The 15,212-nt window shown below is 41.1% G+C and overlaps 1 protein-coding gene across 1 annotated transcript in view; it reads left to right on the forward strand.

The window, feature by feature from the left end:
* Nucleotides 1-814: 814 nt before the first annotated feature.
* LOC141103569 (putative ferric-chelate reductase 1) overlaps nucleotides 815-15,212 on the forward strand; it is a 172,900-nt gene continuing 158,502 nt past the window's right edge. The window contains exons 1-3 of the mRNA XM_073593299.1: nucleotides 815-1,004; nucleotides 4,365-4,498; nucleotides 10,226-10,317. Of these exons, the coding sequence (XP_073449400.1) occupies nucleotides 815-1,004; nucleotides 4,365-4,498; nucleotides 10,226-10,317 (416 nt within the window). The remainder of the gene's footprint in view (nucleotides 1,005-4,364; nucleotides 4,499-10,225; nucleotides 10,318-15,212) is intronic.

Here is a 15,212-nt window from a genome sequence, read left to right on the forward strand (position 1 = left end):
ACGTCACCCCGCAGTCTAGCTAGGAGGACGGGTTCTTGTTTGCAGTCGGCCGGCTCTGCTGTTTATGCGTGATTTTTTACTTTTCATATGTAAGTGCAATACTTTATAACATTAAACATTGTTTGAGGCAATATTACGCTATGGATGTTTTCTTTTTCCTTATACATGGCTGGGGTATTGGGCCTCTAAATCCGAGTCGAATGGTGTCAGGAGCATTTTGGAACATCCATGCAGCCATTCAGAATCCAGCTTACTAGATGATCTTCTGCACAAGCAAAGGCCCTGGCTGGGTTTAAGCCATCCGCCCGGTTTTGCTTGCCAGCTGGTAAGCAGGTTTTTCTTGAGGTGGTGGCACATTTTGTTTGATCAAGCTCACTTTGGTGTTTGTTTTCAATCAGAATTGAGCCTTCATTTTTACCTGTATCTACAAGCAATTGTTTGAACTTTGTCTTCAAGCAGTGCAGCTTATATTCCTCATATAAGCTGTACATATCTAAAGGCAGCGTTTTAGATGCCTGTGTGAATGAGCCCCTACCAACTACCAATAAAAGGAATAAGCCGGGAAAAAAAAAACAAATTCAGCAATTACATCTAAGGACTGGCAAGCTGCAATGTATTTGCTGCAATGTCATTTTGCTTTTGGGTTTAAATACTCTTTAAACTAAAACCACAAAAAAAAAACCTACTGAATTGCAAATCATCTTGGAATAGCAGGGATATATCATGTTTATTTGTGCCTTCAACATCCACCATTACAAGATGTTAATTAAAAAAAAGCCTATTTCATTTTGTATTCATTTCATATTTTTCACAGATGACAATTATCAGTTTCCTCATTTTTGGATTGCTAGCCACACCTGTTGCCAGTTACAGCAATGGCTTGGTGTATACTGCATGTGACACCATGATACCAAACCATAGAAATACTTCGGCTGACACAACAGAACCACCATACACAGTGTCTGCTTCTAACTATTCCTATAGTCCTGGAGATCAAATCACAGGTATTAATTAACTATCTATTATCAAATCCGTAAAACGCCAACATTGTGTAGTTGAGTGTGATACAAAATGGAAAATTTCTATTTCATTAAATTTGTCAAGACACAGTCATAAGTACGCAACTTAGGAAACAAATGATACATAGCAAAAACCATAGTTTCATCATCCCAAAGACCATAGTGTACACTATATTACCAAAAGTATTGTGACGCCTGCCTTTACACCCACATGAACTTTAATGGCATCCCAGCCTTAGTCTGTAGGGTTAAATATTGAGTTGGCCCACCAATTGCAACTATAACAGCTTCAACTCTTCTGGGAAGACTGTCCACAAGGTTTGGGAGTGTCTCTATGGAAATGTTTGACCATTCTTCCGGAAGCACATTTGTGAGGTCAGGCACTGATGTGGAGAAGGCCTGACTCGCAGTCTTCCCTCTAATTCATCCCAAAGGTGTTCTATCAGGATGAGGTCAGGACTCTGTGCAGGCCAGTCAAGTTCCTCCACCCCAAACTTGCTCATCCATGTCTTTATGGACCTTGCTTTGTGCACTGGTCCAAATCATTTGGGGATTATGGTGTGGGGTTGTTTCTCAGGGGTTGGGCTTGGCCCTTTAGTTCCAGTGAAGGAAACTCTTAAGGCGTCAGCATACCAATACATTTTGGAAAAATTCCTGCTGCCAACTTTGTGGGAACCATTTGGGGATGGCCCCTTCCTGTTCCAAAATGACTGCGCACCAGTGCACAATGTACAGTCCATAAAGACATGTATGAGCAAGTTTGGGTGGGAGGAACTTGATTGGCCTGCACAGAGCCCTGACCTCAACCCGATAGAACACCTTTGGGATGAATTAGAGCGGAGACTGGCCTTCTCATCCAGCATCAGTGCCTGACCTCACAAATGCACTTCTGGAAGAATGGTCAAACATTCCCATACATATACTCCTAAACCTTGTAGAGAGGCTTCCCAGAAGAGTTGAAGCTGTTAAAGCTGCAAAGGTTGGGCCAACTCAATATTGAACCCTACAGACTAAAACTGGGATGTCATTAAAGTTCATGTGCGTGTAAAGGCAGGTGACCCTATACTTTTGGTAATATAGTGTACCTGTTTATCTTTTGTCTGCTAAACTGTCAGCTTTATTTCATTAAAGTATTTCTAAATTGAAAACTTTTTTAAAGATATGTAACCAGGCACCAACCTCCATGTAAAGACTCAAAATCAGTGCCCTTCATTCTCATGCTTCCATAGTTGTACAAATATATTGACACATTTATAACAGAGTACAGATTGGTCATGGCAACCATATTTGAGAGGTTGACTTTGAGTTGGGGCGCATCAAAGAACCATGGGTGTGCAAGGATTAGTTGAGTCGTAAAGTGAGGGACAGATAAATCCATGTACTGTCTTTATTTTTCACTTAGCTTATTGAATGAGATGAAGCTGTGCTCATTCAATCATGTGTGAGAATTTTTTTTCAACATTTCCACATAATTCCACATAAAAGAAACAATTACTAATAATAAAATTGCACGAGTCCAGACACAGTGCCTTAAATTATTAATAAAGCAGCGCTACTGTTACAAAGTTCATGAACAGCTTTCATGTGAAATGAGAATGCACATGAGAAATAATAGTAGTAATCAAGTGGTGTAAGGACAGTCCCATAAACCTCAGATGGAAGGTAAAGAGGTGTTGCTATGTTGTATCTTTTAAACACCCCACTGCAGTCTGTGTGCCACACTCCCCTTCAGGGTTCAAACTCACCAAAAGAATGACAGGGTCAAGCATGGATAGATAAACCACAGAACTCCTTAACAGGGCAGCAGTTGTCACAGCAAGATCCACCGGTTCCATCTACCGCTCTCTTCCATTGTCCCCTCGGCCTTCGCCGGCCACACAGGCCCAAAGACTGGCTGGGGTCGCCACTTCCAGGGTCGCTGCTGGAATCAGCTCTTTCCGGAGGTACATAATTGTGTTTTGTGTGCGTTTGCATTTTAAGTGGCAGCTTATTTAATTAATACTTATATTATTGTATTGATGTTATATAGTTCTAACATTTAGTGTTATAACTGTTATAGATCTAAGATTGTCTGAAGCCTGATATATATTCTAGTGCTGAGAAAGTGGAAGGAGGCCAAGGAATTCGCTGAATAATATATACTTTTAGACATTTCCACATAATTGACTATTCAAAGTGGACATGCTCTACTCCTTTGTAAAGCAATCCCGATAGCCAGATTTAAAGCGGAGTTCCACACAAAAATGGAACTTCCGCTTTTCGGAACCCTCCCCCCCTCCGGTGTCACATTTGGCACCTTTCAGGGGGGAGGGGGGTGCAGATACCTGTCTAAGACAGATATCTGCACCCACTTCCGGCATAGACTCCCATGGGAGTCTATGCCTCTTCCTGTCCCTCCGCGCTGTCTCCTGGGAAACACACAACTCCCAGGAGATAGCATTGCAGCGTGACTCGCGCATGCGCAGTAGGGAACCGGGAAGTGAAGCCGCAACGCTTCACTTCCTGATTCCCTCACCTAGGATGGCGGCGGCAGCTGCCGAAAACCGATCGGTTCTCGGCGTCGCCTGCCGACATCGCTGGACCCTGGGACAGGTAAGTGGCCATTTATTAAAAGTCAGCAGCTGCAGTATTTGTAGCTGCTGGCTTTTAATATTTTTTTTTTTTTTGGCGGTTTAGGTGGACCCCCGCTTTAAATTGGCCATACAAGGTTCTGCTTTTTTTGTTCAGCTGGCTTGCTGAACGAAAAAACTGAACTAATTACCCAGTACACACATTTAAGGTGGATAGAGAAATCCTCCCTGCTGTGTCTTTGTATTCTGACTCCCCTGACATCAGGATACATTGATCAGCACTGCAGCCCATTGGCTGCATGTGCTGATCGAATGCTGGTTATCCAGCAGGATCATTCTACAGAAGCCGGTCTAAAGACTGGCTTCTTTTGTACAGAGAAGGCTACACACAAATTGAAATTTGGCTAGCCCATGCTGAACTTGCTGAACTTCAATCCATGTATGGCCAGCTTTAGATTCCTAAATACTAATTTTTCTAATTTTTTGGTATTTCTCAAAAAAGAAACTCCCAGTTTTAGAGGATACTGCTAATATGACTGACATCTCTGTGTAAACCTGTGGAAAAAGTAGTGCTGTAAATACACAGGCAGGAAGTTCGATTTTTGGGAATGTTTTGTACATAGATGGAGTATAGAATGCCCCATTATCCATATAGCAATATAGCTATTTGTAGCAATTATAGGTATATGTTATATAATTGTTTAGCAAATGAGGATTTATTTTTTAAAGGTTTCAAAAAGTAACTGATGTAATTATGTTTGTTTTTCATTCCCAGTTTCTCTAGAGGCAAAGAATGGATCGGTTTTTAAAGGTTTGCTTTTGCAAGCTCGATCAGTCCCCGGGAATGAAATTGTTGGTCATTTCATTGCAATAGATCCCAATACTCAAGGTCTCACGTGTGGCAGCAATGTGAGTATACATTAACTATATACATTACAACTTGGATGGATAAAATGTAGATGTATTATTCGCGAAGCTTCAACCCAAGGATGAAACTCTATATTTTAGTCACATGACTGTTTGAAATGTTGTAAAAATTACGGTAATTTTTATTTTTTTTAAATAAGGATTCTCATCCTGAGTGTTAGCTTTTTGAACAAAAGTGGTATTAAAGCACAAAACAAAAACAACACATTGCAGCTTACCAATTCGTAGATGTGGTGGCCACATTAGTTTTATTTTTTTAGGCTTTTTGCTTTATTATAACTTAGTTATCTGGTCAGTAACAGACTTCCTGTCTTAGGGTGACTGCACTTCACTGGCGAAGCAATGGAGATACCTTTGGATGGCAGTTTTGTAAATCTGGGGAAAGGCACTGTAAGATTAGCAGATTTACTGTAGGTGGACTTGACTAAGAAATTAAAGCTGAATTCCAAGTACTTTTTTTTTTATTATTTAGATAATAGTAGAAAAAGACTAATGATTACAATCAGTGCAAAAAAATAGCGTTGGATTCACATGAGCATGTGATTCATCATTATAATTACATATTGGGGTTTATTTACTGAAGGCAAATAGACTGTGCACTTTGCAAGTGCAATTGCACTAATTTTCCCCTGTGGAGATGTGGAGAGAAGAGGAGAGAGCAGCGCCAATATTTTAGTAAAAGATAAGGCACATTGGGTAGTCACCCTCGGTATCCCTGGGAACAGCTGCGGTCTGCGCAGTTGTCAATCCCGGCCACACCAGTGGATTCAAGAGTCCCGGAGCTGAAGAGGAGGCACTGGGTGAACTGTCACGGCGTCACCTGAAGGAGGTGGGATTCGGAGAATGCGTGCTCCTTTGTCAGGCATGCCTCAGCCTCAATGCATTTCGAATTTATAATTCGACCCAGATTGCACAATAATTTGATGATTTCTATCACCGATTCTACAATCTGAAAATGGATGAAGCTGCACGGGAGCTTCAGGAATGTAGGGATCACAATAAATGATACTTGAATGCAGTCCAATGCCCTAAGTTTTCCTGAGAGATGATCGCTTACCTGGAGAAGCCAATCACTCAGGAAAAAATAAAACTCACAAATATAGAACTCCCTAATGGAAAAAGTCCAGGACCAGGCAGATATGAAAATACTTATTACTATAAATTATTGACCCTTTTGACCCCTCACGTGTGTAGATATTTTAATTCTAAACTAAGGGTAATCATATACCCCCTGAGGCCCTTACGGTCTATATAACTGTTATGGGACTGTAGACAGCAATAGTACCCCAGAAATGAATACAATCAAATAGTGGAGTAAAAATGGCCACAGCCTTAATTATTGCTATTCAAATTTTTTAAACATGTAACAAATTCGCAGGTTAAATAAATTAATTCTCAAATAACTTATTTAATCAAAACAACATTACAGGAAGCAACCCAGCCACTTTGACTCAGGTTGACATAAAAGTAGAACCATTTTTTATTAACTGTCCCCTTTTTTATGTTGAAAAAAGGGACCAAACCACATAATATTCTAGGCCACGAAAAGGGGGAGGGAGGGGAGCTCACAGGCAGAGGTCTTGAGGACTGGCAGAGCGGGCTTGATGAAGCTGCCTTAAATAGGGTTTTTTCCCCTTCTAGAAATTCCAGGAGGTCATGTGACATAACCTTCTGGAATGTTTCCAAAGGTCAGCTGACCTTCTGGAATGTTCCTAACGATCAGCTGATCTATCCCAAGTCACCTGACCTTCTACTGGTCTCCTGACCTTACCTCATAAATCACCACTGGTTACCCCTTAACTGAAGCCTAGCCCACCTACCTAACTGACCAGTTAAACTAAAGGGGGCCTCAAAACTCCCTTGCTGTCACATTCCCATGAGCTCGGGGGGCTTAAAACAGTCCCCCTCACATTCTTGGGACTGTAGACAGCAATAGTACCCCAGAAATTAATACAATCAAACAAATAGTGGAGTAAAAGTTGCCGCAGCCTTTATTATTGGTATTCAAATTTTTTAAACATGCAACAATTCGCAGTTAAATAAATTAATTCTCAAATAACTTATTTACTCAAAAGAACATTACAGTAAACAACCCAGCCACTACGACTCAGGTTGACATAAAAGTAGAACCATTTTTTTATTAACTGTCTGGCCCAACCACCCCACATCATGGCTAACTCCACTATAGTTTGTAAATTATTGTTAAAAATATCAAGACCAATATCTGACCAGGGCACTCCATCTTCTCTAAAAAGGCCAACTATACCCCCTTCCAAATCTAAATGCCTGAAAGAAAAACCACCAATAGTAGGTTGGAACTTTGCAATTTCCCTATTAATGCATTTTCTAACTTTGTCAAAAGGAGACTTTAACCACACTAACCTTGGAATAACCTCGGAAAAAACAAAACCGTATTTGGAAATGACATCCGAAAATTATGGAGGTCATTCCTAATTTGAAAAATCAAATCAAGTGTTTTTTTTAGCCCTATGTCATTTCCTCTGAAGTGCAAAATTAAGACATCAGGGACAAGTAATGATTGAAACATTAAACTCAATCCAACAAAGAGATCTTGCCAACCCATACCCCTTCTACCATGCCAGCAAATATTTACCAAAGAGGGGTCAAAATTCAAGCTTTCTGAAATATATTCTTCGCAAAGCTCTACTTTCAGCCCAGAATATGAAAGAGTGTCCCAGGATCCATACAGACAATGACTGAACTGTAATTTAGAATGGATAGTTAGTACGAATGTATAATTTATACGCATCTGACTGCTATCTCCCAATCCGTTTTATACTGCCAACATCTAAACCCAATCTGGCGGCTTCAGTAGCTGCACCGATACAAAATGAATGTGATGATAGAGCCAGTTTGTCTAGATTTAGAATAGACAAACATTTATAAAAAAGAGCATTGAACTGAAATTAGTCAGGGACGAGCCATTAAGATGGATCAACAGTAAATTACTATTAGGAGATCTAACCTCCAAAAATCTTTTTAACGGGACAACAGGGCAAATAGGTGAACCTGGAAAAGAATTTAAATGTAACCAAATACCTCTACCAGATTGGTCCATTTTCGATTTGGGAATAAATATCTTAATGTTAGTGTCATGTAATAAAACATGCAATAAAAGAAGACTGGAAGTGGAATTTTTATTTGGGAATATTAATTCTGAAATTCTCAATGCTCCGAAAAAGAGTAGTGAAAAAACAGACCAAAAGAGAATTGCCTCATGGGAGGAAAAACAAGCTATATCTACTGCAGTACATAATTGGATAAGAATAGCTGGTGTTGTAGCCACTCTAGTATCTGAGTGAATTGAGGCCTTTTTGTAACCTTTCAGTGCTTGTCTAACCAAAAAGAAAGTAGTGCACGAAGGATAATTTTTTAATTTTAAGAAAAAATAAATACCCGCTGGGACATTAAACTATTTAAAGAAGGATAAAACTAAACTTTCAGAAAAAGCAGACTGACGTTCGCCAAGTGAGCTTAGGTGGGATAACCACTGCAACCACGATGATGAGTACGCTGCAAATGTAGAGGGAGCGATGAATTTCTTAATGCTTGCGCAAACCCACTCTAAATCAGGTCCCATAGGTGCGAAGGACATTGGATTCCTTTCTCGTCCACAGCTGGAAAAAGAAACTTGAATCTGTGCATCTGCAAACGGGAAAGAGAATCTGCAATTTCATTTTTCTTACCTGGCAAATAACGTGCCTTGACCCAAACATTAAGGCTTAAGCATTTAAAGACAAGGTATTTGATTAACCTCCCTGGCAGTATGATTATTTCAGATTTTAGGTGCTGAAAGCGGTACAACTATTTGCATGGAAATTTGGCGTTTTATATTGTAGGCCTGTAATTCTTAGGAATTACACACTTAAATCTGTACAAACAAGAGTCTAGTAGACATCCCGTGTATGATAAAGTTTGAAACACAAAATCATAAATTATAATATAATAAATAACTATAAATAATTATAACAAATAATAATATAATAATAATAAAAATTATTCAATAATGTAATCAAATCAAAAACACTGAAATTTGCTCAGTTCCAGAATTGTCACTGTCATTACTTTCAGTGCTTGATGACGAATTCCCCCAAAAATCACTATCACTCAATTCTACAAGCGATTCTAATTTATTATTGCTGTTTTCTTGCTGGTCTAAAACCACTTTTGACGTAAAGGAACACTTTTTGGTTGCTATGGACAATCTCCAGTTTCCTGGCAGAAAGAACAATATTTATAATATAAAAGTGCATGCAGGGCACTGGACAAACCACTAGGGACAAAGGGGATGTGTAATTATTTTATACAGTACTGTAATCTGTAAGAATACAGTGTACTGTATGTATTGTGTGTTTTTAATTTTTTTAATTTGGCGCAGAACTCCGTTCCCGTGCGTTGCAACGCTCACAGGGAACGGATCTCAGCACTCGGCACTGTGAATCGAGCGAGATGACAGCTCGCAGACACAGCATGGAGACATTGCAGAATCCAGGGGACAAGGTAAGTTACTTTCCTGGATACTGCGATGTGATCCCGAGTCTGGCTCGGGGTTACCGCTTTTGGTACTGAAATTTCACCCCGAGCCAGACTCGGGAATACTGCCAGGGAGGTTAAAGTAATGATAGGAGGTGATTTAGATGACAATTTATAGCAAAAAGGACCCCTTTATTGTCTATACTAAAAAGGATCTTTTTGTTTACAAAAAACTCACCCCAGGTTTCCAATGCTATCAAAATAGGAAATAATTCTTAGTACTATGTTTTTTTAAATAGGCTTTATTATGCCAAGAAGGATGCCACAACAAAGCGCACCAATGGGTTCTCTATAAAGCTGAAAAATCCACAGAGGCCGCTGCATCTGTAAATAAACAGAAATCTTTGTCAGTTACAAATTCAGCTTAAAATATGGCTCTCCCGTTAAACTCTTCCAAAAATTGCACCCAAAATAGAAGATTCTCTCTAATCTCTGAAGTGATTCTAATATGGGAAGTCAGGGATTTAAAACCAGCTATTGCCAAATAGAGTTGTCTAGAGAATATCTGACCAACAGGTAAAACTCTAGAGGCAAAGGCCAAAAGACCAAGTAATTTTTGGATATCTTTCAAAATGGCTTTTTTACGTCTGATTACAATATTGATGATAGATTTCAAATTTTCAATCTTATCCGTGGGTAATTTGAAATCCATAGCCACTGTATCAATGGTGATATCCTAGAAAACTAGCTGCGTGGTTGGGAATATAGTCTTCTCATGAGCTAACGGTATATTAAATTCAACACAAGTTTATAAAAAAGAATTTAAAATATTTGCGCAGTCAGAAACAGAAATCCCCAGAAAAAGAAAATCATCCAAATAATGTAATATAAAGGAAGAACCTGAATGAACCTTGACTACCCACTCATATTTGCTTTGACAATGAGAAAGTAAGTTCCCATTATCAAGAGCAATAAATCTAACTACTCCGGTCAGAGAGACCGACCAGTTAGGTTGCTGAGCAAGGGTTACTGGCAATGTCTGGATTATTATTTAGGTACTGTTTTTAGGTGAAAACAAATAGCAGCAAGGGGCTTCTAAGTTTCATGGTAACAAGAAAAGTCTTTGTAGCAATGCTCAAGACTATGCAGTAGCCTCTGACTTTCTGACCCCCTACATATGTATCATTGATGCATAAAATCTTTGTTTCTTTTCAGAATTCCTCCATTAGCCAGAAAACCTCAAGTAATAAAACCTATATCTCAGCTTTGTGGGTGGCACCAGCATCACATGCCAGTGTTCTTTTCAGGTGAGTATCATGCTAGCAATTCTAACCGAAATAATCTACTGATCAGGAGGAAGGGAGGCCAGGAATAAAAAAATAGAAGAACATATAACAATCTATTGGAATGTACAGCAGCTGATCATTTGCCATTGCACAGGACACCATGGATATTCCAAATTTATAATATGAACTTGCCTTACAGTTAACATTTTGACAGTAAGGTATTATGCAAGTTTAGGGAAAACACTTTCTAAAGTTTTAGTTAAGGAGATTAAAAAAAAAAGGCTCATTTTATATTTAGTGCAAAAAGCTATGATGTTAACAAAACATATAGCACCGAAAATGTGGATGATACCAAATAATTAAACAGTGTTGACCACAAGGAGGATTAGATAAAACGATAAATATACTTTGTGATCAAATATACCAGTGACTAGTGGTTCTATGAACCAAACACCTCAAAAAATAAAATAAAAAAACATAAAACATAACAGTCCATATTATGTAAGTGAAAATTATGTAAAAAATATTTTTTTTGTAGTGGAGAAAACGTCACAAAAAGTCTGTGGGGGTAATAAATGGCCAGAGATGGAAACAACTCCCAAGTTCACAGATGGATGGTTTCACCAGATCTGGCGAGTAGGTAGAAAGTAAGAAGACCACAAGTGTGCAGAGATTTTTTACATCAGTGCTGGGGCCATCACCAGGATTAGAGGAGGCTTACCGGAACTACATGACCTAAAATGGCGTACGCCAAACAAGTCAGAAAGGCTTAATAACCCACGGTTATGAGGGGTGCATCTTGTCAGATGTCATCAGCATGTAATGGAGACAAAGGTAACAGCACGGCTTCCTCACCCATGGACAATCCAGCATGAACCAACCGTATACTTCATATGTGAGGAGCAAAGAAAACTCACATAGCGTAATAACGTTTTTAAAAACACTTTCACGGATTTTTCTATTTCTTAAACTTCAGAACAGCAATATTTTTGTTTCACCACATAGCAGCTTTGGTTTAAAATGATGCCACCTGTGGCACAACAGCTGAGATGCTCATAGGGCTGGAGATCCAAAGGGGTGAGGAAGCCGTGCTGTTACCTTTGTCTCCATTACATGCTGATGACATCTGACAAGACGCACCCCTCATAACCGTGGGTTATTAAGCCTTTCTGACTTGTTTGGCGTACGCCATTTCAGGTCATGTAGTTCCGGTAAGCCTCCTCTAATCCTGGTGATGGCCCCGGCACTGATGTAAAAAATCTCTGCACACTTGTGGTCTTCTTACTTTCTACCTACTCGCCAGATCTGGTGAAACCATCCATCTGTGAACTTGGGAGTTTTTTCCATCTCTGGCCATTTATTACTCCCATAGACTTTTTGTGACGTTTTCTCCACTACAAAAAAATATTTTTCACATAATTTTCACTTACATAATATGGACTGTTATGTTTTATGTTTTTTTATTTTATTTTTTGAGGTGTTTGTTTCATAGAACCACTAGTCACTGGTATATTTGATCACAAAGTATATTTATCGTTTTATCTAATCCTCCTTGTGGTCAACACTGTTTAATTATTTGGTATTATCCACATTTTTGGTCTTATATGTTTTGTTAGCATTCACTTTATATATGCACTTATGTAATGTGATACACACGTTTGTGGATGTGTAATGTAGCGCTACACTTTTACTTTTTTTGATGTTATTTTTCGCCTAAGTCTATAGGTGTGTTGGCTGCTATTTTACTTTTCTTTGGCTTAAACGCAGCGCTGTACTTAATTTTTACTTTTGCTCCAAAAAGCTATGATGTGAAAAGTACAGTGAACCATTCTAACCATTTAAAACAAAACCTATCTTTCACTGATCTGAATGCAGAAAAATAAATGTGATTTAGTAGTATCTCTGGTGCTCTTTGGATACCATTATTCTTTTTTTTCTAATTTAATAAAGTTAAGGAAACATGCAGAGGCTTTGTGAGGCGAAACTTACACATGAGGCCCCTAATACTCACGCCCATAATGGGAAAAAAAATTCAAGCAATAAAAATGGCTGCAGAAAGATGCACGGATCCAGCACACAGTTCATCAGCACCACTTCCAGGGCACCCTCCTCACCCATCAGATATATGTAGCCAATAAAAGTAGGGAAATCCCAGCACAGCGCAGAGAGAGAGGAGAGAGAGGGGGAGGGAGAGAAAGAGGGGGGGAGGGAGAGAAAGGGGGAGGGGGAGAGAGGGGGAAGGTGAACAAGAGGGAGAGCGAGAGGGGGAGAGAGAGGGGGAGAAAAAGGGGAAGAGAGAAGGTGAGCGAAAGGGGGGGAGAGAGGGAGGGGGAGAGGGGAGAGAGAGGGGGAGTGAGAGAGGAGGAGGGAGGGAGAGGGGGGAGAGAGGAAGGAGAGGAAGGAAGGGAGAGAGGGGAAGGGAGGGGGGAGAGGGAGGGGGTATGAGCGGTGGGAAGGGGTCAGTGGGGGTGAGAGGGAGGGGTCAGAAAGAGAAGGAGTGTGGTGAGAGAGAGAGAGAGAGAGAGATGGGGGTTGGCCGAGAGGAGGTTGACAGAGGGGGCGGGGAGTGAGAGAGAGGAAGGTGAGAAATAGAGGGGGGTGAGAAAGAGATGGGGTGAGGGAGAGAGAGGAGTTGTGGGGGACAGAGAGAGATGGGGGTGACAAAGAGGAGGGTGACAGAGTGGGAGGGGAGTGAGAGAGAGAGAGAGGTGAGAAAGAGAGGGGTTGTGGGAGAGAGGGGGTGAGGGAGAGAGAGAAGGGTTGTGGGATAGATGGGTGGTGAGAGAGAAAGAGGGGTTGTGGGAGAGAGGGGTGGTGAGAGATAGAAAGAGATGAGTGGTGAGAGAAAGGAGGGTGACAGAAAGAGGGAGGAGAGAGAGAGAGAAAGAGAGAGGGGAGGGAGGGAGAGAGAGAGAGAGAGAGAGAGAGAGAGAGAGAGAAAGAGAGAGAGAGGGTTATGCTATGATGTGAACAGTACAATGAACCATTCTAATCATTTAAATCAAAACCTATCACTGATCTGAATGCAGCAAAGAAATGTGATTTAGTAGTATCTCTGGTGCTCTTTGGATACCATTATTCTTTTTTCTAATTTAATTTTGGCTCTATGCTTTGTGAGGCGAAACTTACACATGAGGCCCCAAAAATCCAAGCAATAAAAATGGCTGCACAAAGATGCATGGATCTAGCACACAGTTTATCAGCATCACTTCCAGGGCACCCTCCTCACCCATCAGATATATGTAGCCAATCAAACATCTGGGACCCAGCAAGGTGGCAACCCCTCTAAGAATTTCCCATTCCTTGGGAGAATGGGGAGGGGGTGTTACTGAGTCATTCCACAACCATGGAGGAAGGAGAGTGGGGGGATCCCAGCACGGTGCAGCGAGAGAGGGGGAGGGAGAGAGAGAAGGGAGAGAGAGAGAAAGGGGGGAGAGGGGGGGAGAGAGAGGGGGAGAGAGAGAGGGAGAGAGAGAGGGGGGAGAGAGAGGGTGAGCAAGAGGGGAAGACAGAGAGGGTGTAAGCGAGAGTGGGTGGGTGAGCGAGAGGGGGAGAGAGAGAGGGTGAGCGAAAGGGGGTGAGAGAGGGTGAGTGAAAGGGGGAGAGGGAGCATGGGGTGAGGGAGGAGTGAGAGAGGAGGAGGGAGGAAGAGGGGGAGGGTGAAAGAGGGGGGAGAAGGAGGAAGAGAGGGGGAGGGAGAGGGAGGGGGGAGAGGGAGTGGGTGAGAGTGGTATTATTTTTTTTAAATAAAAAAGATATCGTATTTACAGGAGATGATCAGAGACTGCAGACATGATACAGGAGATGATCAGAGACTGCAGACATAGTACGGGAGATGATCAGAGACTGCAGACATAGTACAGGACATGATCAGAGACTGCAGACATAGTACAGGAGATGATCAGAGACTGCAGACATGATACAGGAGATGATCTGAGACTGCAGACATGATACAAGAGATGATCAGAGACTGCGGACGTGATACAGGAGATGTCAGGGACTTCAGACAAGACAGTCAGCAGGTAAATACAATATCTTTTTTATTTTAAAGAAAACATAATACCCTTTAGTATCACTAACAAATTATTGAGTCTCTTGGCAGCAACTTGGATAGTAAACAGGTCAACATCAGTGCAAAAAAAAAAGAAGACATTCAATCAGCAAGAAATATACTGTTTGCAGATCAGTGGATGTTTCCAGAGGGGAGAGATTATAGGGAAATCTGAGGAAGAAATTAGACAGAAAAAGAGTGTGCACTGTGCAGCCCCCAATGTGAGTCAGCGCTTAATGGGTTAAGACCAGAATTAAGTCAATCCATCAGTGGCAGTAATAAAGAAAAACAAAGTTTGATAAAAAAAACATGAAGGGACTGGACTAGATGACCAGGACATGTTTAGATGTAATAGGAGTGATTAAAAATAGCCTACGGTATCACAGGAGATTTTTTTTGCAAGTCACTTTTTTCAGTTGGTGTTTAGCTGCACTGGGTTCAGTTTACATCAATTCAATTGTCTATTCATCTCTCATCATTGCATGATCTGCAGTTTAGCACTGGTGAAACTTTTTTTCAGCCCCCAATGTGTTAGGCATACAGTACAAACACACTGGATAGGTGCAGCAGGTGGGGGGTGTGCCACTTCTATACACTCACCCCGCACATATATCAAACATGACAGGCTGATCTCTCACCTCTGGAGCACTCCTGTCAGGTCACATGAGGCCAGGTGACAGATGCACACCGTTGGGGTCAGGAGTGCACTGCTAAGGTAGTGGACCCTACGGCTGACTGCTGCGGATGGTAGTCTGGGTGGTTAAGGAAGGGAGGTCAACTCGAGCATCAACATGGATCCCACAGGGAGTTAGAGCATAAGATTCCCCAGGGTGCGGAGTCTAAGAGCCAGCAGGTGTTAACCAGA

Source organism: Aquarana catesbeiana, linkage group LG07 (genome assembly GCF_042186555.1).
Source record: "Aquarana catesbeiana isolate 2022-GZ linkage group LG07, ASM4218655v1, whole genome shotgun sequence".
NCBI lineage: Eukaryota > Metazoa > Chordata > Amphibia > Anura > Ranidae > Aquarana > Aquarana catesbeiana.